The sequence below is a fragment of the Heptranchias perlo genome, chromosome 7 (assembly GCF_035084215.1).
Source record: "Heptranchias perlo isolate sHepPer1 chromosome 7, sHepPer1.hap1, whole genome shotgun sequence".
Taxonomy (NCBI): Eukaryota; Metazoa; Chordata; class Chondrichthyes; order Hexanchiformes; family Hexanchidae; genus Heptranchias; species Heptranchias perlo.
Window position 1 is genome coordinate 72,860,755 of NC_090331.1, and position 25,578 is coordinate 72,886,332.

The 25,578-nt window shown below is 41.8% G+C and overlaps 1 protein-coding gene across 2 annotated transcripts in view; it reads right to left on the reverse strand.

Moving 5' to 3' along the window:
* Window positions 1–25,578, reverse strand: part of LOC137323356 (uncharacterized protein C2orf80-like) — a 41,540-nt gene that overhangs the window by 12,043 nt on the left and 3,919 nt on the right. The window contains exons 2-7 of one of the 2 annotated variants that reach the window (XM_067986842.1): window positions 22,537–22,597; window positions 22,258–22,369; window positions 21,537–21,618; window positions 12,998–13,080; window positions 11,992–12,079; window positions 2,055–2,132 (exon numbers count right to left, since the gene is read on the reverse strand). In XM_067986842.1, the coding sequence (XP_067842943.1) occupies window positions 2,055–2,132; window positions 11,992–12,079; window positions 12,998–13,080; window positions 21,537–21,618; window positions 22,258–22,310 (384 nt within the window). In that variant the 5' untranslated portion in view covers window positions 22,311–22,369; window positions 22,537–22,597. The remainder of the gene's footprint in view (window positions 1–2,054; window positions 2,133–11,991; window positions 12,080–12,997; window positions 13,081–21,536; window positions 21,619–22,257; window positions 22,370–22,536; window positions 22,598–25,578) is intronic. The other variant, XM_067986843.1, reaches the window with a different exon arrangement.

The window sequence follows — 25,578 nt, forward strand, 5'->3', positions numbered from 1 at the left end:
TCCCCTCCACTGTAGTTGACAGGGCCCTCGACCGTGTCCGTCCCATTTCCTGCGCTTCTGCCCACACCCTTCCTCTCCCTCCTAGAACCACAATAGGGTCCCCCTTGTCCTCACCTTCCACCCCACCAGCCTCCACATTTAACGTATCATCTTCCACCATTTCTGCCCCCTCCAGCGTGATGCCACCACCAACTCCCACAGCTACTCCTACCACCAAACATCTTCCCCTCCTTGACCTTTCAGCATTACGAAGGGACCGTTCCCTCCACGTTGGTCCACTCTTCCATCACCCCCAACACCCCCTCTCCTTCCCACGGCACCTTCCCATGTGAGCGCAGGAGATGCAACACCTGCCCTTTCACCTCCTCCCTTCCCACCGTTCAGGGCCCCAAACACTCCTTCTAGGTGAAACAGTGACTTATTTGTACTTCTTTCAATTTAGTACACTGTATTTGCTGCTCATGATGCGGTCTCCTGTATAATGGGGAAACCAAACGCAGATTGGGTGATCGCTTTGCTGAACATCTCCGCTCAGTCCGCAAGCGTGACCCTGACCTTCCGATCGCTTGCCATTTTAATTCTCGGTCCCACTCTCACTCTGACCTCGGCCTCCTACACTGTTCCAATGAAGTTCAACAGAAGCTCGAGGAACAGCACCTCATCTTTCGATTCGGCACTTTACAACCTTCCGGTCTCAATAATGATTTCAATAACTTCAGATCATAACTACTGCTCCCATTTTTTCGGACAGCAGGTGATGGTAATAATTCTGCTGTTGCCAGCTACAGCTCCTCTAGACCCATCTTTTGTTCTTTACTTGTCCCATTACCACCCTTTTTGCCTTACACCATCATCCTTTTTGTCATTTAATCACTCCTGTCCTGCACCCTATCACTGACCTTACCTTTTGTTCTTTCCTCCCCTCCCCTCCCCTTCCTCCGCCCACCAACCCTCCCACCCCGTTTCCCTGGCTCTGAACTTGCTTAAAAACTGTTAAATCTTTACCTTCCTCCAGTTCTGACGAAAGATCGTCGATCTGAAACATTAACTCTGTTTCTTTCTTCACAGATGCTGCCTGACTTGCTGAGTATTTGCAGCATTTTCTGTTTTTATTTCAGATATCCAGTATCCGCAGTATTTTGCGTTCATTTAGTTAAAGATTTGGGCTGCAGGTCATTGTGCAGAAAGAGGAATAATTCATCCAGAACTTTCTTAGTGAATCAAAGTCAGCAAAGGCACAGGTCGAAATTCGCTGCAGATTTTCGCCGCCCTCGTGAACCTTGTCTTTGGAAAGCCAGAATGTTTCTCATTTTGCCACTAAATTAGTATATTTAAGATTAAAATTAAGCCCAGTTATGTACTATGGAACAAATATTCAAATATGTGACTATTCATTAATTGTGAAAGAAGGCTTTTCGATGTTTTTTTCACAAAATGATCCAATGGATTAGTAATATAAATCAATGTGATTGTCAGGAGTTGCTGAGACAACTTCTGCTTTATTGGTGATTTTTTTTCTCTGTGTACTTACACAGAACAAAGTGACAGAAGTGGAAACAGCTGCGACAGTTTACACCTACTTTTTAACCACTTACAGGTTAGAAGAATTAAAAGGTTATCAAAGTCAGTGAGTGGTCATTAAGGGAACAATACTGAACCAGAAGAGTTAAACAATGACATAATCTGTGCCTCTGCATTAAGAGTTAGCTGCGGTAAAGAAAGGTGTGTTCTGCGGTCAAAGGCTGCAACCTAGTGGCAACATTAAAAAGTGACGTGTGTCTTTTTGCTTTAAAGCTGTGCACAGAATGGTCATGATGAACAGGAGGGGAAAAACATCATTCCTATATCTTATTAGGACTTTAACGTCACTATAGCTAACATTTTAACATGTTAGTTTCCTGTAGTTTGCCATGACAACTGGATGATTTAAAAACCAAGTAAACTTTAACAACTAATGAGAGAAGCATGTTTGAAGTAAGATCTATGCAATGATCGAGAGTACATTTCTCTCAAATTAGTTACCATTGTCCTTGTCCCTATACAAGGTATCTTACCTTAATTGTCTTACAGAACTGAGTAACTGTGGGTCTATATCTGTAAAGCTCAAGAATGTCTTCTAGTGGTATACTGTTCTGAAAACAGAAGAAAAAGTAGACTGAACCCTTTAAAAGGAGATCAGGAGCATTTCAGGACCATAATAAACGCATAGCTGTTAAACTGACAACATGCTGGGAATGAACTAAACAACATCCATTGTTTTTGTGCATTCCTCTGACTTCACATTTTAACAATGATAATTTACAGTAATGATTTACAGATATTAAAAGTACTGACTGCTGAAAATGTTACGATTGCAATAATATAACAGGAAACAAATGGAGCCCCTGCAGTATGTCCAGTTATGGCAGTATTATTCTTCCAATAATTGATACCAAAACTGCACTGTCTGAATTTCCAAAGAAATTGTTGTGCATTATTAGCGAAACAGATTGTTTGTTGCTCACATTAGATTTTTAGCATTTGATCCCATCTTGACTCATTTTTCCCCTTTGATGCTACACAAATGCTTTGGTCGAGAGACTTGGATGATCTAAAACAATGGACTTCTCAGTTGCTCTATATCTCCAGAACAGGATAAATCATTTCAACTCTTCTCCCCCAAATCCCCATGATGGAGCACTCCATTAACAGCTCGGCCAAGAACTAGCAAATTTCATCACTGAAATTTACAGAGTTCAGGAATTTGTCCATTCCAGGGTGCCATATCAGGCTGTATGGATGGGAGACCCACTCTCTGGCTACGGCAATTAGTCTTCAGTTTGCCTTCCTTGTCCAGAACAATGTTCAGGAAAATTGCATCTTTTACTCCAATACACAAAGTTCTTTGAATGTGATACAACAATCAACAGAAGAGATTAAGTGATTGATTAAACAATAGCATTTAATGCACAATAAAAGTCTATATTCCTAATTAACAATACTGAGTGTACTGGCAGGTTTTGTATTGGAATAGGGAACCTTCAACTGATTAATCCAGTCAGCTGCATTCTGTGCTGTGACCTGCTTCCTGTTCCATGCCGCACCATAAAACATGATTGAATTTTGATCATGCTTATTAATACAGTCACAACTTAAAATTACATTTTTGGATATCTATTTCTTGTTACTCTGAACATCACCTTTTGAAATGCTCCTTCTCTCCCTGAACTGCCTTCTTGCTATTCTTGTCACTGAAAGCAAGACTCTACACAATATCCCTCAATCCCATTCCATGTCAGTTGACAAGAAGCACTATTTTAGCAAGAGCTAAGCTTCCCCATTGATTCCCCAACTCAGGATGAAGAAGCCCACTGTCACAAAATGGCTCCTCCACTGGTCCAGCAGGAGCCAGTGGAACTCTGCTGTTGTGGAGCAGCTAAGTTTGTTGTCAAGTCGAGGATTTGATCTTGTGCTTCCTAAAAGTAAAAGCAATGCTGCCATTTTGAGAATTTTGTTTCTAGAATCATAGAATGGTTACAGCACAGATGGAGACCATTTGGCCCATCAAGCCCGTGCCGGATCTTTGTAAGAGCAATCCAGTTAGTCCCATTCCCCCACTCTTTCCCCGTAGCCCTGCACATTTTTTCCCTTCAAGTATTTATCCAATTTCTTTCTGAAATCCATGATTGAATCTGCTTCCACCACCCTTTCAGGCAGCACATTCCCGATCAAAACTACTCGCTACGTAAAAGTTTTTCCACATGTCACCTTTGGTTCTTTTGCCAATCACCTTAAATCTGTGTCCTCCGGTTCTCAATCCTCTGCCAATGGGAACAGTTTCTCTTTATTTACTTTATCTAGACCCTTCATGATTTTGAACACTTCTATCAAATCTCCAATCAGCCTTCTCTGCTTTAAGGAGAAACAACCCCAGCTTCTCCAGTCCATCCACGTAACAGAAGTCCCTCATCCCTGGAACCATTCTAGTAAATCTATTCTGCACTCTCTCTAAGGCCTTCACATCCTTCCTAAAGTGCGGTGCCCAGAATTGGACACTATACTCCAGCTGTGGCCGAATCAGTGTTTTATAAAGGTTCAACATAACTTCCTTGCTTTTGTACTCTATGCCTGTATTTATAAAGCCCAGGATCCTGTATGCTTTTTTAACCACTTTCTCAACCTGTCCAGCCACCTTCAAACATCTGTGCACATATACCCACAGGTCGCTCTGTTCCTGTACCAGCTTTAGAATTGTACCATTTAGTTTATATTGCCTCTCCTCATTCTTCCTGCCAAAATGTATCACATCGTACTTCTCTGCGTTAAATTTCATTTGCCATGTGTTCGCCTATTCCACCAGCCTGTCTATGTCCTCTTGAACTCTATTACTATCCTCCTCACTGTTTACTATACTTCCACGTTTTGTGTCTTGTATATCCAAGTTCAAGTCATTAATATATATCAAAAAAAGCAATGGTCCTGGTACCGACCCCTGGGGAACACCACTGTATACCTCCAGTCCGATAAACAACTGTTCACCACTACTCTCTGTTTCCGGTCACTTAGCCAATTTCGTATCGATGCTGCCATTGCCCCTTTTATTTTATGGGCTTCAATTTTGCTGACAAGCCTATTATATGGCACTTTATCAAACGCCTTTTGAAAGTCCATATATACATCAACCGCATTTCCCTCATCAACCCTGTCTGTTACCTCATCAAAAAACTCAATCAAGTTAGTTAAACACAATTTGCCTTTAACAAATCCGTGCTAGATTTCTTTTATTAATCTACATTTGTCCAAGTGACTATTAATTTTGTCCTCGGTGGTGGGGAAGTTTCTAAAAGCTTTCCCACCACCGAGGTTAAACTGACTGGCCTGTAGTTGCTGGGTTCATCCTTACAAAGGTGCAATGTTTGCAATTCTCCAGTCTTCTGGTACCACCCCCATATCTAAGGAGGATTGGAAGATTATGGCCAGCACCTCTGCAATTTCCACCCTTACTTCCTTCAGCAACCTAGGATGCATCCCATCCGGACCCGGTGATTTGTCTACTTTAAATAATGCCAGCCTTATCTCCTCTTTATCAATTTTTAGCCCATCCAGTACCTCAACTACCTCCTTTTTTACTGTGAGTTTGGCAGCATCTTCTTTCTTGGTAAAGACAGTTGCAAAGTACTCATTTAGTACCTCAGCCATGTCCTCTGGTCCCTAATCAGCCCCACCCCTCCTCTTACTACCTGTTTACTATTTATATGTCTATAGAAGACTTTTGGATTCCCTTTTATCTTAACCGCCAGTCTATTCTCATACTCTGTCTTTGCCCCCCCACTATTTCCTTTTTCACTTTTCCTCTTTACTTTCTATATTCAGCCTGGTTATCTGCCTGACATCTGTTATACGCCCCCTTTTTCAGCTTCATCTTACTCTCCATCTCTTTTGACATCCAGGGAGCTCTGGCTTTGGTTGCCCAACCTTTCCCCCTAGCGGGTGAAGTGACAGTGGATGACCATATTGGGGATAGTGACCACAATTCAGTTAGTTTTAGCATTATTATGGAAAAGGAGAGTTAAATCAGGAGTAAATGTTTTAAATTGGGGAAAGGCAAATTTTTCAGAACTAAGAGGTGATTTGGCAGAAGTGGACTGGACACAACTACTTGAGGAGAAATCAGTGGCAAGCCAGTGGGAGGCACTAAAAGTGAAATTCTACGGGTACAATGCAGACACGTCCCCTGCCAAATTTAGAGCCCCCTGGTTGTCTAGAAGTATATGGGGCAAGATAAAGCAGAAAAAGAAAGCTTATGACTGTCACAGACAACTAAATACTGCAGAAAGCCTAGAGGAGTATAGAAAGTTCAGGGATGATGTAAAAAAGGAAATAAGGAAAGCAAAGAGAGGGCATGAAAAAATATTAGCTAGTAAGATTAAAGAAAACCCAAAGATGTTTTATCAGTACATTAAGAACAAGAGGATAGCTAAGGAAAAGGTGTGGCCTATCAGGATGATAAGGGTAACTTGTATATAGAAGCAGAGGATGTGGGTAGGGTTTTTAATGAATATTTTGTCTCTATATTCACAAAGGAAAGGGATGATCCAGACACAGTAGTTAAAGAGGAGAGGTGTGAAATATTGGATAAGATAAACATAATGAGAGAGGAAGTACTGGAGGGACTGGAATCCTTGAAAGTTGATAAGTCACCAGGGCTGGATGGATTGTTTCCTAGGCTATTGAAGAAAGCCAGGGAGGAAATAGAGGATGCTCGGAGGATCATTTTCCAAACCTCACTAGATACAGGGGAGGTACCGGAGGACTGGAAGACTGCAAACGTAGTACCATTGTTTAAAAAGGGTACGAGGGAAAGGTCGAACAATTATAGGCTGGTCAGTCTTACCTTGGTGGTGGGCAAGCTATTAGAATCAATACTGAGAGATAGGATAAACTGTCACTTGGAAAGGCATGGTTTAATCAGGGATAGTCAGCATGGATTTGTTCAGGGAAGGTCATGCCTTACAAATCTGATTGAATTCTTTGAGAAAGGGACAAGGAGGATTGATGAGGGTAGTGCAGTGGATGTTGTCTACATGGATTTTAGTAAGGCATTTGACAAGGTCCCACATGGCAGACTGGTCAGAAAGGTAAAAGCCCATGGGATACAGGGAAATGTGGCCAATTGGATCCAAAATTGACTCAGTAACAGGAAACAAAGGGTAAAAGTCAATGGATGTCTTTGCGAATGGAAATCCGTTTCCAGTGGTGTGCCACAGGGCTCAGTGTTGGGTCCCTTGCTGTTTGTGGTATATATTAATGATTTGGACTTGAATGTAGGGGGCATGATTGGCAAATTTGCAAACGACACAAAAATTGGCCGTGTAGTTGATAGTGAAGAGCATAGCTGTAGACTCCAAGAAGATATCAATGGGTTGGTGAAGTGGGCGGAAAAGTGGAAAATGGAGTTCAACCCAGAGAAGTGTGAGGTAATGCACTTAGGGAGGGCAAACAGTAAAAGGGAATATGCAGTAAACGGGAATATATTGAGAGGGGTAGAGGAAGTGAGAGACCTTGGAGTGCATGTGCACAGGTCCCTGAAGGTTGTGAAGAAGGCATACGGAATGCTCTCCGTTATTAGCCGAGGTATAGAACACAAAAGCAGGGATGTAATGATGGAACTGTATAAAACGCTGTTAAGACCACAGCTGGAGTATTGTGCGCAGTTCTGGTCACCACATTACAGGAAGGACGTAATTGCTCTGGAGAGAGCGCAGTGAAGATTTACAAGAATGTTGCCAGGGCTTGAAAATTTGCAGCTACGAGGAGAGATTGGATAGGCTGGGGTTGTTTTCCTTGGAGCAGAGGAGGCTGAGGGGAGACTTGATTGAGGTGTACAAAATTATGAGGGGCCTAGATAGAGTAGACAGGAAGTACCTGTTTCCCCTAGCGGAGAGTTCAAGATCTAGAGGACATAGATTTAAGCTGATTGGTGGAAGGAATAGAGGGGACACGAGGAAAAACTTTTTTACCCAGAGGGTGGTGGGTGTATGGAATTTGCTGCCCGAATTGGTGGTAGAGGCAGGGACCCTCAACTCTTTTAAAAAGTACCTGGACCTGCACCTAAAGTGCTGTAAGCTGCAGGGCTACGGACTGGGTGCTGGAAGGTGGGATTAGAATGGGCACCTGGTTGTTCTTTGAGCCAGCGCGGACACGATGGGCCGAATGGCCCCCTTCTGTGCTGTATCTTTTCTATGGTAGTGGGAATGTACCTAGACTGTACCCGAACCATTTCCTCTTTAAAGACTGCTCATTGTTTAATTACGGTTTTGCCTGCCAATCTTTGATTCCTATTTACCCAGGTCAGATCCATTCTCAACCCACTGAAATTGGCCCTCCTCCAATTAAGTATTTTGACCTAGATTGTTCCTTGTCCTTTTCCATAATTAATCTAATCCTTATGATACTATGATCACTGTTCCCTAAATGTTCCCCCACTAAAACTTGCTCCACTTGACCCACTTCATTCCCCAGAACCAGATCCAGCAATGTCTCCTTCCTCGTTGGGCTGGAAGTATACTAATCACTTCAGAATTCCTCCCTCTCTTTGCCCTTTACACTATTACTATCCCAGTCTGTATTAGGATAGTTGAAGTCCCCCATTATCACTACTCTATAGTTCTTGCACCTCTCTCTAATTTCCCTGCAAATTTGCTCCCCTATATCCTTCCCACTAGTTGGTGGCCTATAGAATACACCCAGTAGTGTAATGGCACCTCTATTGTTTCTTAATTCTAACCAAATAGATTCTGTCTTTCACCTCTCAAGGACATCCTTTCTCTCCAGCTCTGCAATATTCTCCTTAATCAATACTGCCAACACCCCCCACCTCCTTTCTTTCCTTCCCAATCTTTCCTGAACACCTTGTATCTAGGAATATTTAGTACCCAATCCTGCCCTTTTTTAAGCCAGGTCTCCGCTATCGCTATTACATCATATTCCCATGTGGCTATTTGCGCCTGCAGCTCACCAACCTTATTTACCATGTTTCATGCGTTTACACACATACACTATAAACCTATCTTATACCTTCTGTATTCTTTCTTAGTTCTAAAAACAGGAAGTGCTGCAAAGGAAATAAGTGGATCTAAATGAAGTGAATGCTATTCTAGGATCCAAAGCCACGGTGAAACGGCCTTCTTGGAATATGTGAAATGAGAAGCTTTGCTCAACTTGGCACAAGCAAAATCATATAATAATATAATCATTCAGCCCATTGGGTCTGTGCCGGCTCTTTGAAAGAGCAACCAATTAGTCCCAATCCCCTGTTCTTTCCCCATCGCCCTGCAAATGTTTCCTTTATTAAGTAGAGATCCAGTTATCTTTTGAAAGTTACTATTGAATCTGCTTGCACCACCCTTTCAAGCAGTGCATTCCAGATCATAACAACTCGCTGAGTAAAAAAATTTCTCATCTCCCCCCCTGGTATTTTTGCCAATTATGTTTGTTGCTAGGTATAAGTTCCACTTTTCTTGTGCTTGTGCTTTTTTGAATGTTTCACCCAATGGGTTTTCATACGTACTGTGTATTCAGTCCAATAGATTTAGTCAGGACCCACTCTGCAGGTTCTGGCAGTGATCATTAGTATGTAGGTCTGCTTTTTAAAGGATTGGTTTAACTCCCAGATATTGATTTCAATGGATTGAAAGTCAGGCAGATTTTTATATGGGCTGGTGATCTGCTCCGCCAGATTACCACCTAGGCGCTGAGGATGAAAATCCATTGCCATTATCTTTTTCCTTTTGTGGAGTGAACGGTTCAATTTCAGGAACCCAGATTTGTAAATTGGGAAATTTTGTTTTTGCTACTTTCAGTAGTAACTGCAGTTATTTAATTACAGTGTCTATTATTGATGCACAACTTTTTTTTTGTTTCTGAATGGGGCTCCAATTTGTCCAGATCTGCTGTGGCATGCCTCATCTTTGCCCCTGGAAAGCTGTCTATTTCTGTCATTGCACTGGGGGAAACTTTTTAGTTTGGACAGGTTTGAGTCCCCTATTATCAAAGTCATTTAGTTCCAATTTCTACATTATAATTTTTTGGGGTTACTTTTGGGGTGTCATCATTTTTCAGGGTTTGGGTTCTGCCTCTTTGACTGTGCAATGATCCTGTTGCCTCAGTCTGGTTTTGGTTAAACAGGATTTCCCTCTTTCCTTTCTCTCTGTTCTAGGGGTTGATAGGTCAGTATTATTTTGGGGTAAAATTTGGGAGAAGGTTTTAGTGGTAATCTAGGGGAAGTTAACAGTGGTGTTGTACGATCATGAATATCTGTTTTAATGCACCCTCTTCCCAGAGTCTCATGCACTTCAGAAGTTAATCTGCCTCAGACTTGTGGGATGTGGGAATAATATGTGTTTTCTAGATGGCAGCCATATTAATGCCCTATTTGTTATGGGTCTCGGAATTGGTGATTCTCTGGAGGGTGCACTGACCTGTTCCTGTGGAGCTGCCCTTGTTCCTCAGACCAGTTGGCATATCTGCCTTTTGGTTTAATTTGTTGTTTGTATTTTAAATTTCTGTTTTAGTTTTTTTGGTCCAGGACATTGCCTTATGAGCACCTCCCCCTCAGGCTCCATCATTCCAACATCAGCCTGGAACACGGTTTGTTACAATGATCAATTCTGATTAAAAGTAGGACTTGGGCTTCAGACAAGTTGAAATTTCATCCTCTTCTACTACAGCAAATGATTTTGATAGAATCATAGAAAATAGGAGCAAGAGTAGGCCATTCAAAATGATCATGGCTGATTGTCTAACTCAGTACCCTGTTCCTGCTTTGTGCCCATATCCCTTGATCCCTATTGTTTTGTTAAATAATATGTTGAATCATACCTTATTCCAACATTTCAAAAATAATTTCTTACCACTTTTGTACTGTTGCATCAATATTATTGTAAAAGCTGATAAATAAAATAAGTCAAATTAATTGTACCCACAAACTATGCAAACTTATTACTTCGGCACAAAGTGTATTAATACAGGTTTTGGTCTATTTAAATGAAATATATATACTCTAAAACTTAATTACTAAACTACTTGTTATCATTCTGTTGATATGGAGTCTATGCAGGTACTAGGTATTGGGATGCGAGGTAAAATTCAATGTGGGCTTATTCTGCGCACGGTTGCGATGAGATGCAAATTAACAGAAGTGTCTTTGTATTGGATACAACTTTAAAACATCTGAAATTCAGCTCACCAATACTATATAGCATACCCAAACTGAGATTAAACCATATTGATGTTGGATCCATTGGCAAGTTTGTGCAAATTGATTTGTGTTCTAGCTATGTTAGAATTTATCTCTGTAGCAGGTAATTTATTCTGAAAAGAATAAAGTTTGAATTTTTTTTTTAATTTTGTATTTTTTTTAAGATATCACTTTGGAAATACAACAACAACTTGCATTTATATAGCGCCTTTAATGTAGTAAAACGTCCCAAGGCACTTCAGCGGAACAATTATCAAACAAAATTTAACACCGAGCCACATGAGGAGATATTAGGACAGGTGACCAAAAGTTTGGTCAAAGAGATAGGTTTTAAGGAGTATCTTAAAGGAAGAGAGAGAGGCAGAGAGGTTTAGGGAGGGAATTCCAGAGCTTAGGGCCTAGGCAGCTGAAGGCACAGCCACCAATGGTGGAGCGATTAAAATTGGGATGCGCAAGAAGCAAGAACTGGAGGAGCGCAGAGATCTTGGAGGGTTGTAGGGCTGGAGGAGGTTACAGAGATAGGGAGGGGCAAGGCCATGGAGGGATTTGAAAATTGAGGCGTTCCTGGACCGGGAGCCAATGTAGGTCAGCGAGCACTGGGTTGATGGGTGAACGGGACTTGGTGCGAGTTAGGATACGGGCAGCAGAGTTCTGGATGAGCTCAAGTTTATGGAGGGTGGAAGATGGGAGGCTGCCAGGAGAGCATTGGTATAGTCAAGTCTAGAAGTAATAAAGCTATGGGTGAGGGTTTCAAGCCACAGATGAGCTGAGGTAAGGATGGAGACGCACAATGTTACGGAGGTGGAAGTAGGTGGTCTTGGTTGTGAAGCGAATATGTGGTCAGAAGCTCATCTCAGGGTGAAATAGGACGCCAAGGTTGCGAACAATCTGATTCCGCCTCAGACAGTGGCCAGGGAAAGGGATGGAGTTGGTGGCTAGGGAACAGAGTTTGTGGCGGGGACTGAAGACAATGGCTTCGGTCTTCCCGATATTTAGAGACGAACACTGAGCACAAAGTACCTTATCCATAACAAAGAGATTTTGGTTTAAGTTTACTCAAAGCATAGATTATGATGGAGTTGGAAGATTGAGACCATTACAAGGGAACAATTCCCAAAACTGCTTTAGTGTTATACATGTACATGTCATTTTCAGGCTGATCACAATAGAAAATATTATTGTACATGCATTCACTAAATTAAAAGAAAAAAAACTCTGCCGATGAAAGTTGTTAGTACAGAAATTTGACTTGCCATTAGAATTCCAGCAAAGGAAGATAGGATCATTGCTTCCCTTTCCATTTTATTTGGGTATTTGGAACCAGCAGGACTTGAAATTACCCTAAAAACATGAGAGTGGAATTAGGCGTAGTTTAGAATCATACCAGGTGTTTCAGAATAGTGTTGAAATATTCTGCATTATAGAGTGTGCCAAAACAACTTTACAACTTCAGTTGTCCATACATGGAGTTTACACTCTGACAGAGAGGATTGCTGAGCTGAGGCTAGTTAATTCCTCACAAGGAGAGAAAATTGGAGAGCAAGTCACCCGTATTAAATAAGTTTCAATTAAACCAGTTTTCATGTTTCGATTAAATTTGTACTCACATATCAATTGCTGTATACAAAACAGTTTGAAATGTCTGCCAAGATGTCTTAACAACATCCTTCTAAACATTTTTGCTCAGAGGATACACTATTTACAGCACCAGTTATGTACAAAATATAATCATTTTCTTTTAATGCACTGCAGGACTAATACATTTAAACAGCTGACTAAACTGCAGCTGGTTGAATTAAAGAACAGCCTAGATTCCAGAATTATTTCATTACAATGAAAGTTATGGAGGTGCGTTTCCTAATGTATAAATACAATGTTGAGGCAAACAAGTTGTCCACTCAATAGAAATTGACCATGATTAAATCATTAGCAATTAAAAATAATTCCAAACTACACATCTCTCCTGGTTCCAACAGGTACTCTTGGGGGCCATATTCCCATCTGAATGTTAATTTTAGCAGAGTGGTGCACTGCTGGTAGGCAGCACGAACAGCTTATTTGTTTTATGTTGAGTACTGCTGTGAGAATTCTTGCCCCTTCAAAAATGGATTAGTGTTTTTCTTCAACTGAGGTAAAGATGACCCTTGTTTGTTTAAAAAAAGTTAATGTAGTATTTGTTTCAGTTGGTAAAAAGTGATCTGGCTTGTTGTAAAATATAATTTAATTACTGGTCCTTTATTTGTGAAAGGTAGTACTCACACTTTTTCATTTTCAAGAACTTCCTGATCTTCATCTTCATTTAACCAAAGCAAAGCAACGTTGATAGCCAAGTCATAATGTGCCTGCAGCATTAAAATTTACAAGGTTATTTTTATTTTGTTTAATCTATTGACTAGAATTATCCCTATATTGTATGTTTATAGAGAAACTGCTTGCACATTGGAGTGATTATTTGTGGAGGGTCATTTTATTGTGAAACAGAGCTATTAGCACTTAGCTAGACTCTTCTTTATTTGGCGAGCATTAGCATCCAACCATGCTCATATAAAGGTAGACTATAAAACAGCTGCCCTTATAAACATTTTTTTTTCTCTTCAATAGTGAATTAATACTCCGGTGCTATTCCATCACACTCCTGACTTGTGCCTTGAAGATGGTGGAAAGGCTTTGGGGAGTCAGGAGGTGAGTCACTCGCCGTAGAATACCCAGCCTCTGACCTGCTCTCGTAGCCACAGTATTTATATGGCTGGTCCAGTTAAGTTTCTGATCAATGGTGACCCCCCAGGATGTTGATGGTGGGGGATTCAGCGATGGTAATGCCGTTGAATGTCAAGGGGAGGTGGTTAGACTCTCTCTTGTTGAAGATGGTCATTGCCTGGCACTTATCTGGCGCGAATGTTACTTGCCACTTATGAGCCCAAGCCTGGATGTTGTCCAGGTCTTGCTGCATGCGGGCTCGGACTGCTTCATTATTTGAGGGGTTGCGAATGGAACTGAATACTGTGCAATCATCAGCGAACATCCCCATTTCTGACCTTATGATGGAGGGAAGGTCATTGATGAAGCAGCTGAAGATGGTTGGGCCTAGGACACTGCCTTGAGGAACTCCTGCAGAAATGTCCTGGGGCTGAGATGATTGGCCTCCAACAACCACTACCATCTTCCTTTACGCTAGGTATGACTCCAGCCACTGGAGAGTTTTCCCCCTGATTCCCATTGACTTCAATTTTACTAGGGCTCCTTGGTGCCACACTCGGTCAAATGCTGCCTTGATGTCAAGGGCAGTCACTCTCACCTCACCTCTGGAATTCAGCTCTTTTGTCCATGTTTGGACCAAGGCTGTAATGAGGTCTGGAGCCGAGTGGTCCTGGCGGAACCCAAACTGAGCATCGGTGAGCAGGTTATTGGTGAGTAAGTGCCGCTTGATAGCACTGTTGACGACACCTTCCATCACTTTGCTGATGATTGAGAGTAGACTGATGGGGCGGTAATTGGCCGGATTGGATTTGTCCTGCTTTTTGTGGACAGGACATACCTGGGCAATTTTCCACATTGTCGGGTAGATGCCAGTGTTGTAGCTGTACTGGAACAGCTTGGCTAGAGGCGCAGCTAGTTCTGGAGCACAAGTCTTCAGCACGACAGCTGGAATGTTGTCGGGGCCCATAGCCTTTGCTGTATCCAGTGCACTCAGCCGTTTCTTGATATCACGTGGAGTGAATCGAATTGGCTGAAGACTGGCTTCTGTGATGGTGGGGATATCGGGAGGAGGCCGAGATGGATCATCCACTCGGCACTTCTGGCTGAAGGTGGTTGCAAACGCTTCAGCCTTGTCTTTTGCACTCATGTGCTGGACTCCGCCATCATTGAGGATGGGGATGTTTGCAGAGCCTCCTCCTCCCGTTAGTTGTTTAATTGTCCACCACCATTCACGACTGGATGTGGCCGGACTGCAGGGCTTTGATCTGATCCGTTGGTTGTGGAATCGCTTAGCTCTGCCTATAGCATGTTGCTTCCGCTGTTTAGCACGTATGTAGTCCTGAGTTGTAGCTTCACCAGGTTGGCACCTCATTTTTAGGTACGCCAGGTGCTGCTCCTGGCATGCTCTTCTACACTCCTCATTGAACCAGGGTTGATCTTCTGGCTTGTTGGTAATGGTAGAGTGAGGAATATGCTGGGCCATGAGGTTACAGATTGTGCTGGAATGCAAATCTGCTGCTGCTGATGGCCCACAGTGCCTCATGGATGCCCAGTTTTGAGCTGCTAGATCTGTTCTGAATCTATCCCATTTAGCACGGTGGTAGTGCCACACAACACGTTGGATGGTGTCCTCAGTGCGAAGACGGGATTTTGTCTCCACAAGGACTGTGCGGTGGTCACTCCTACCATTACTGTCATGGACAGATGCATTTGCGACAGGTAGATTGGTGAGGACGAGGTCAAGTAAGTTTTTCCCTCGTGTTGGTTCGCTCACCACCTGCCGCAGGCCCAGTCTGGCAGCTATGTCCTTCAGGACTCGGCCAGCTCGGTCAGTAGTGGTGCTACCGAGCCACTCTTGGTGATGGACATTGAAGTCCCCCACCCAGAGTACATTTTGTGCCCTTGCTACCCTCAGTGCTTCCTCCAAGTGGTGCTCAACATGGAGTAGGACTGATTCATCAGCTGAGGGAGGACGGTAGGTGGTAATCAGCAGGAGGTTTGCTTGCCCATGTTTGACCTGATGCCATGAGATTTCATGGGGTCCAGCCAGCTAGCTAATACGTTGTTGGATAAAGAGGAGGAAACTTTACCCAGTATTGGACCTGTGCTGTATCTGAGTCTGGGGAGTGCTTGATGCTGATACTTGGGTGTCCAAAGTGTTCTATTCCCCAGCACTGACAGCCCTCACGTTGATGAACATTACCAAAAAGAAAAATACAATCTGGTTACCTGAGCAATGGGGATGAGAGTGAAAGAGATGGATAAGAGGAAGCTGGATGTGACCATAAACATACAAAATGACTTCCACCAGATCTGTAAACTTCAGCTGGCAAGCCAACATAAGATAAATATGAGATAAAAAAATATTGTGTGGTATCATAGTAAGTGCCACTGAAATAGAGAATCATGGTATTCATTTGCAGGCATAGTAACTGAACAAATTAGCCACAAATTTCTACTAATTGAACGTCTGTGCGTGTACGCATTTGACGATGTTCACATTCACCATCCAATACTGAATAATTACCAATGGCTCATAATACAGAAGAACAGATACCTGGAAATAATTTTAAACACATCATTCGAACATCGAGGATCAGATAATAGCATAAAGCACAACAATACAGCTAAACCAATTTATTACAATTACCTGAAGGCTAGATTAGAAATTTAAATTCTATATATGTATAGACCCATAGACTGGAAGGAGGCTAATGTAGTCCCCAACTTTAAAAAAGGAGACAAGACGGACCCGGTTAACTGTAGGCCCATTCATTTGACATCAGTAATAGGAAAGATGCTTGAGGATATCATTCGGGATGTAATATAAGACTGCTTGGATAGAGAAGGACATATTGGGGACACCCAACATGGCTTCAAACAAAAAGATCATGTCTAACAAATTTGATTATATTTTTTGAAGAACTCACCAAGATGGTGGATGAGGGAAGCCCAGTAGACCTTGTCTACTTAAGACTTCCAAAAAGCATTTGACAAGGTACCGCACAAAAGGCTTCTTTACAAGATCGAAGTCTCAGTTATTAGTGGTCATGTATTGAGCTGGATTGATAACTGGCTGGAAGGACTTGGGGAGAAAGTAGTTATAGATGGGTTTGGATCTATTTGGAGACCGGTCACCAGTGGTGTCCCACAGAGATCGGTGTTGGTCTTTACTATTTTTATTAATGATCGAGATGTAGATGTTGGGGGTTTGATCTGCAAATTTGCAGATGATACCAAGATCTGTGCGAGTGTCAGGACTGTAGACGATGCTCGACTGCACTCAGGCGGATCTTGATGCGTTGGGGGTCTGGGCTCGTGACTGGCAAATGATGTTTAATTTGGAGAAGTGCAATGTTATGCATGTGCGCAGGACAAACGTTCACCGTACATACACCCTTCAGGGAAAAGCATTAAAGCAGGTGGAAAAAGAAAGAGATCTGGGCGTTCTAGTACATAGATCTCTAAAAGTTCATGAGCAATGCTGTGAAGCAATAGCTAGAGTAAATAGGGTATTGGGGTGCATTTATAGCACAATTAACAATAAGACAAAGCATACTATTTTGTCCTTGTACAAGACCTTGGTCAGGCCTCATTTGGAATACTGTGTCCAGTTTTGATCTCTTCACATGGTGGATGATATTGAGGCTTTGGAAAGGGTGCAGAGGAGGGCCATTAGATTAATTCCCAGTTTAAAGCATCTCAGATATCAAAATAGGCTAAAAGAGCTGGGACTCTACACTTTAGAGAAGCGTAGACTTACAAATGATCTAATTGAGGTTTATAAGATGATGAAAGGAATAGATTGTGTTCCAGTTGACAGTTTGTTCCAATTAAATACATTAGGGAGGACCAGGGGTCACAATTTTAAGTTGTACAAGACCAGATCTAGGTTAGATGTTAGGAAGTGGTCGCCAAAAGGGTCGGAGAGCAATTTCCCAGAATTTTTTCCCTCAAATTGGCCTGGGTTTTTATCTGTTTTTTTGCCTCTCCCAGGAGATCACATGGTGAGAGGTGTGGAGTGTGCATATTGTGATACACAAGGCACCACGATTGTATAGGACAGGCTGGCTGGACCAGAGGGTCTTTTCCTGTCCGTCATTGTTCATATGTTTTCACTTTCTGTTGGTTGAGGGGCTGTACAGTCATGCTACTCAGTTTTTGTGCAGACAGCTACTGGCATGGCAGATGCTGTCTTCTGTATCCTAGGTGCATGATGCTCTTCATTTAAAATGGATTAATGAATGACACATTGCTGCAGATTTAATTAGGATATAATCTGCACTGCCTATTGGAAACTAAATACACAGTGTGTTTAAACAACAAGTGTCAGCCTTGACTCAGTGGTAACACTCTCACTTCTGAGGCCCCACTCCAGAGGGTTGAGCACAAAATCTAGACTGGCACTACATTGCAGTAATGAGGGAGTGCTGCACTGTCGGAGGTGTTGTATTTTGGATGAGACGTTAAACAGTGGCCCCATCCACCCTTTTAGGTAGACTTAAAAGATCCCATGGTACTACTTGAACTAGAGCAGGGGAGTTCTTCCATTGACCTGGCCAATATTTATCCATCAACCAACATCGCTAAAAACAGATTATTTGGTCATTTTTCTAATTTCTACTTGTGGGATCTTGTTGTGCACAAATTGGCTGCCATGTTTTCTACATTATAACAATGACCACACTTCAAAAAGTACTTCATTGGCTGTAATGCGCTTAGGGAAGTCCTGAGGTCATAAAAGGGGTTATATAAATGCAAGTTCACAAATCAACTCAAAAGATTGTTCAAAATGCAGAAAATTCAGGACAAGGTCACAACATAGTGAGGCCTCCTTACCATTATTCCCAATATTTCAGCCTAAAATTAAGAATTGTAGAACTTAGAAGGGAGAAACAAATGGAACTAAAAGTGAAATAAAAGGAATACAAATCAAAATTAGAAAACAGTAATTTTGTGCTGTATATAAAAAAAAGTAAAAAAAAACAATGTCCACAAGAGGGGAATAATGTAAATACAAAGGCCAAGACTGTTCCCATGCTATGTTTGTGGACCTACTATGGTGACAGTGCCACTCATATTTAGACCAATGAAAATATGTTTTATTCTGTGTGAAAAGTTAAATGAAGTTAAGATGAAGTACAATGAGAAGGCTCGTGTGCAGCATAAACACCGACATAGAGCTTTTGGGCCAAATGGCTTGTTTCTGTGCTGCAAATTCTACGTACTTCTATGTAAAAGAAAAAAAATTACTAAACTGGGGAGGTTATAAGGACAGAGAAATACCTCCGGGTAAGAAAAAATGGTGTATTGAAAGCTAATTAAGATTAGCTTAAATAAAAAGGGCTAAAAGTAAAATCCAACAAGAGAGAGTCTAACCACCTCCCCTTGACATTCAACGGCATTACCATCACCAAATCCTTCACCATCAACATCCTCGGGGTCACCACTGACCAAGAAACTTAACTGGATCAGCCACATAAATACTGTGGCTACAAGAGCAGATCAGAGGCTGGGTATTCTGCGGCGAGTGACTCACCTCCTGACTCCCCAAAGCCTTTCCACCATCTACAAGGCACAAGTCAGGAGTGTGATGGAATACTCTCCACTTGCCTGGATGAGTGCATCTCCAACAACACTCAAGAAGCTCAACACCATCCAGGAGAAACAGCCTGCTTGATTGGTATCCCATCCACCACCCTAAACATTCACTCCCTTCACCACCAGCTGCAGTGTGTACCATCCACAGGATGCACTGCAGCAACTCGCCAAGACTTCTTCGACAGCACCTCCCAAACCCGCGATCTCGACCACCTAGAAGGACAAGAGTAGCAGGCACATGGGAACAACACCACCTACACATTCCCCTCCAAGTCACACACCATCCGGACTTGGAAATATATCGCCGTTCCTACATCGTCGCTGGGTCAGAATTCTGGAACTCCCTACCTAACGTACTGTGGGAGAACCTTCACCACACGCACTATAGCGGTTCAAGAAGGCGGCTCACCACCACCTTCTCAAGGGCAATTAGGGATGGGCAATAAATGCTGGCCTTGCCAGCAGTGCCCACATCCCATGAACGAATAAAAAAAAATCTAATACTAAATGGATGAATTATTAGGATAGAATTTAATGCTGTTTTGTGGTTTGAGATTCTGTGATGATAATAATAGTGAATGATAGAAAGGGAATGGTCTAATGCTAATTAAACCATTAAGCCTAATACAAGTAAAGCATTCCTTACCAGAGATAGAAGATCACCAGCCCAGAGATGGTTCATTAAGGGAGACATTAAGATGCCATACCTTATCTGAGCCTCTATGTGGCCCTATGCTAGGAAAGACCCAAGAAGCTAGGAAGGAAACAAGCAACCTGGCATGTCTAAATGCCAGTGATCCTTTGATTTGGAGGTCATCAGATACCAGCAGGCCTGTGTGTGATCATTGACACCAGAAGGGCTGAACTCAGATTGGTCAATAGAATTGAGATGGTTTCTTTGGAAAAATTGATATATATATTATAAATGTATGGTGTTTTAGATATTAAAGTACTCAGTCCTCTGTTTAGTTCTAGTTCTTTTAGTAGTTCTCAGGTCTTTGGAGTAGAAAGTGTAGAAATTCTGTGTCTAGTATATGTAGAAGGGTGTGTCTGTAAAATCAGAACGTGCATCTCCAACAGAGTGAAAGAAAGAGTACAGAAGTTAAGATTGTACGGTTATATCCGCCAAATATAAGTGTATCACTTTGATGTGCAAGTTTCCTTGGGATTGAGAGAGGTAAGATTTCCTAGCATAGGGCCACAGACAGGCTCAGATAAGGTATGGCATCTTAATGTCTCCCTTAATGAACAATCTTTGGACCGGCGATCTTCTATCACTGGTAAGGAATGCTTTACTTGTATTAGGCTTAATGGTTTAATTAGCATTAGACCATTCCCTTTCTATCATTCACTATTATTATCACAGAATCCCAAACCACAAAACAGCATTAAATTCTAGCCTAATAATTCATCCATTTAGTATTAGATTTTACTCTTAGCCCTTTTTATTTACACAGCTAATCTTAATTAGCTTCCAATTTACCATTTTTCTTACTTGGAGATATTTCTCTGTCCTTATAACCTCCCCAGTTTAGTAATTTTTTTCTTTTACATAGAAATTCATAGAATTTGCAGCACAGAAACAGGACATTCGGCCCAATTAGTCCAAATACAGCTACCAGCACAGAAGGTGAATTTATCCAGGAGCAGAGGATCCAGGAGGAATGGATAGCACCCCCACAGACCGAGGTTCATCACCGACGTCTCAGAAGGCTAACACCATCCTCCCAGAGGAAAACAAGGCAACAAGTTCATCAACGCCAACTGATAAGGACGAGGTAGTATCTTCTGGACACAGGGCTAACTACAAGCATATAGACATGAATCTATTCGATAAACTGGCCACGTAATGCTGTTAACTTGTCAGCTATCTAAGGAGTCTAAGCCCATATTAATTTCACCAATTTATATCATTCTCAGCCACTGATCTAAACAGCAAATTTACAAGCAGTTAATGCTGAATTACTGTGACATAACTGAACTGCCTTTGTAATCTGATATTTATTTCATCAGTTAACTCTATCTACTAAGTTTAAGTGCTAACTATAATTCCAAGGCCTAATAAACAATTGTTAGCTATTGACTTAGTTGTCTTCTTTAATAATTGGCAAGGAAGGGTTAATTCGTTCACTCAGTACCTTGTGCAGATCTTAATAGGAGCTTGGTAGTGCAAATGCTAATATAATCTGAACTGGTTGACAGAAGACAGTTCAGTAAGCCAAATTTAGGCACCATTAACTCCTAAGCATAGAGTGACTGGTAAACCCAGACAGTTCCTTGACGAGGAGTTAAGGTGAAGGGGTTAAGGATTTGTTTGGTGCCTTTGATAAATATTCTTGTCCGGATATTAATCCCAGAGTTCTTATAAGGGTTTTAAAAAATTTGTAAAACAAGCAGGTTTCGTTATGTGAATTCCTGATAAGGGAATATTCCTAACAACTGAGCATTTATTTCAGATTCTCCAGTTAACATGAATTATCTGTACTGTTTATAGCTTTACCAAATCATTGAGGTAGGTTGACTCCATTTTTCCCTTGGGATCGAAGCTGTTTTCACGAAGTCTGGTGCCAACATAATTTCTCCTTTATATAGAAATAGATGCTGGTTACATTGGAGAAGTACAATAGGTGACAATAACAACTCTGTTGCTCATCTTATGAAAAGTACAATTTCCTACCTATAACAGATCATTGAACTTCCCCGAGTGGGTAAAAGCATTGCCCTGTGTAATTTTAAGCCATACAGACCAAAAGATTCTGGGTTCGATTCTCGGTCTATACTGAGTTAGCTAATCTTAGCTATGGCACCATAATTGGCCTCAGTGTCCCTGGGCTAAAGAGAGGGTAAATTACATATAAGTAATCATACAAGGTTCCCACTCCCGATTGTTATTCAATGACCTCTGGTGGAAAGTGCACATGTACAGATGTAGAGTGAGAGCAAGATTGGGTTCAGCTATTATTCCCACAATGGACAAATAATCTGCCGACATTCACATCAGGGCTCACACATGAAGAATGGCCACTTTCATTAAGCACCAGAGTGTGGCCAGCATCTGTGCGATCATACCCCAGCAAAAGTCAGCACATTTAAGAAAGAAGGAGCGAAAAATAGAACTGATTGACCATTCTGGTTATCTTTCAAATTAAATATCCTTAAGATGTTTTTTAAGCACACAGCTGAAACACACTTAGAGAGGGAAATTATCATCTGATACGTACAATAATTTTTCAATTTCTTTCTTGATACGCCTTTTTTCCACTTTCAGCGCCATTCTTCTTCAAAAATCACTTTGGGTATAAAGCCCAGAGACTGTATTCCTTAGCTTATCCTCTGTAATGAAGGGCAAGTTTCTTTACTTATAGTAACACTATGACGTTTACTCCGACCGTGTTTACTGACAAAATACTTTGAGGATTAAATAGTTGAAAGCAATTTAGAATTTTTTCATGCATGGAAATTTCTCTCTTAAAAACTCTTTAAAAAAAAGTGTACTGTACCTGAATATGTCTATCAAATGAAGTGTTGTTCTGGGGAGTACAGGAGTTCTATCCTTAAAAACTAAAATGCAACATACTTTAGTTTTTTTAAATATAATTTAGAGTCACTGATAAGATGTCACAATATGTCCATAGAATAAATTCTAAGAGGATGCCTTCCTCTGTGTGTCTGTAATTTCTTCACTGCTGAAATACAATACTCTGGTTTCTGGACTCAATCCAAAAGACCAAAGTACTTTTCTGTTGCTAGGAGACCTTGTGGTAAACACTAATGGCAACGAGTGCCCTGGTCTTGATTATCCTGGTCTTAAATTACATGTGTGTCTCTCACAGCATTATACATCCCAAATGGTTAGTTAGCCAAGTTACCTGCAAATAGATGGCAACTAAGAGATACTTGTTTTATAAATATAGGGCAGGTTTCAGACATTCTGACCAAATGTTTGTAGAACACCCAAGTACTTGATAGAATATAGGAAACATTGTGGCTTAAATTATGTGTAAATATAATTAGATTTACTCTTACCTTAATAGTGCATCAGGGAATACAAAATCTTACTGTAAATTGGCTAAATGGGTTACATTTATAATTTTATACTATACATAGAAAGCAGACTATATATAATATTGGATTAATAGTGATACAATTTGTATTTATTTGATATGGTGAAATTTCCAGTTGACTCCATACAAATCTCTACTTTAGATAACAATCAGCAGCAGGGAATCCTGCCAAGATTCCTTCTCAAGGGATTGAATTTTCACTCTTCCTGGTCTCTATGGCTCAATGCCATGTTATTCATCCTTTCCTGGAATTTCCAAGCCTCAAAAGCAATCTCTCTTTACATAAGGGGCAGGTCATTTGAAGCATGGCATGTTATAATAACTTCTCTTCATTCTTTGTCTACTTCTCCTCCTTACAAAGAATTAACAGCACAGAAACAGGCCATTCGGCCTAACAGGTCCATGCCTGTGTCACCATTGGTCATCTACCATCATATCTTTTAATCCAATTTCCCAATCTACCTGAGTTAACTCACCCCTCATTCCTGCATAATTGGCCTTGCTTAAATTTAAGAGCCTAGTTTTGGACTTAACTACTTCACTCTCAAACTCAATATGAAATTCTATCATATTTCCTGATAGGTATAACCTCTCATTTCTGGTAATCATCCTGGTAAATCTTTTTTGCACCTTCTCCAGTGCCTCTATATCCTTTTTATAGTGTGGAGACCAGAACTGTTCGCAGTACTCCAAGTGTCGTCTAACCAAGGTTCTGTACCGGCTTAAGCATAACTTCTCTGCTTTTCAATTCTTTCCCTCTAGAAATGAACCCTAGTGCTTGGTTTGCTATTTTTATGGTCTTATTAACCTGCATCATTACTTTTAGTGATTTGTGTATCTGTACCCCTAAATCCCTCTGCACCCCATTGGACTCTTATTTTCGAAGGAGTATGTGGCCTCATTATTCCTCCCAAAATGTACCACCCCACACTTATCGACATTGAAATTCATTTGCCAATTACACACCCATTCTACAAGATTATTAACGTCTTCCTATATTTTGTCGCAGTCCTCCTCAGTATTAACTATACCCCAAATTTAGTATCCCCAAATTTTGAAATTGTACTTCCGATTACTGAGTGCAAATCGTTATGTATATGGTGAACAACACTGGTCCCAGCACCAATCCTTGTGCAACTTCTTGACATTGTAGTTGTTGTTAAGCTAACTTAAGGGTTAAGTCATGGCAGGAGATCCCAGACCCATGTCATGTTCCTCTTGTGGGATGTGGGAATTCAGGGATCCTTCCTGTATCCCTGGTTCCTTCACCTGCGGGAAGTGTGTCCAGCTGCAGCTACTGTTTGACCGCTTGACGGCTCTGGAGCTGTGGATGGACTCACTTTGGGGCATCCACGATGCTGAGTAAGTCGTGGATAGCACGTTCAGTGAGTTAGTCACACCACAGATAAAAATTACTGAGGGAGATAGTGAATGGGTGACCAACAGACAGAGGAAGAGTAGGAAGGCAGTGCAGGGGTCCCCTGCAGTCATCTCCCTCCAAAACAGGTATACCGTTTTGGATACTGTTCGGGGAGATGGCTCACCAGGGGAAGGTGACAGCAGCCAGGTTCATGGCACCGTGGCTGGCTCTGCTGCACAGGAGGGCAGGAAAAAGAGTGGCAGAGCTATAGTGATAGGGGACTCGATTGTAAGGGGAATAGACAGGCGTTTCTGCGGACGCAACCGAGACTCCAGGATGGTATGTTGCCTCCCTGGTGCAAGGGTCAGGGATGTCTCGGAGCGGCTGCAGGACATTCTGGAGGGGGAGGGTGACCATCCAGTTGTCGTGGTGCATATAGGTACCAACGATATAGGTTAAAAACGGGATGAGGTCCTACAAGCTGAATTTAGGGAGTTAGGAGTTAAACTAAAAGGTAGGACCTCAAAGGTAGTAATCTCAGGATTGCTACCAGTGCCACGGGCTAGTCAGAGTAGGAATGTCAGGGTAGCTAGGATGAATACGTGGCTTGAGAGATGGTGCAAGAGGGAGGGATTCAAATTCCTGGGCCATTGGAACCGGTTCTGGGGGAGGTGGGACCAGTACAAATTGGGTGGTCTGCATCTGGGCAGGACTAGAACCAATGTCCTAGGGGGAGTGTTTGCTAGTGCTGTTGGGGAGGGTTTAAACTAATATGGCAGGGGGATGGGAACCGATGCAGGAAGTCAGTGGGAAGTAAAGTGGTGACAGAAACAAAAGGCAGTAAGGGAGAGTGTACAAAACATGACCGGACAGATGGTCTGAGAAAGCAGGGCAAAGACCAAGGGAAGTCTAGATTAAACTGCATTTATTTCAATGCAAGAAGTCTGATGGGCAAGGCAGATGAATTCAGGGCATGGATGGGTACATGGGACTGGGATGTTATAGCTATTACTGAAACATGGCTAAGGGAGGGGCAGGACTGGCAGCTCAATGTTCCAGGGTACAGATGCTATACGAAAGATAGAGCAGGAGGTAAGAGAGGAGGGGGAGTTGTGTTC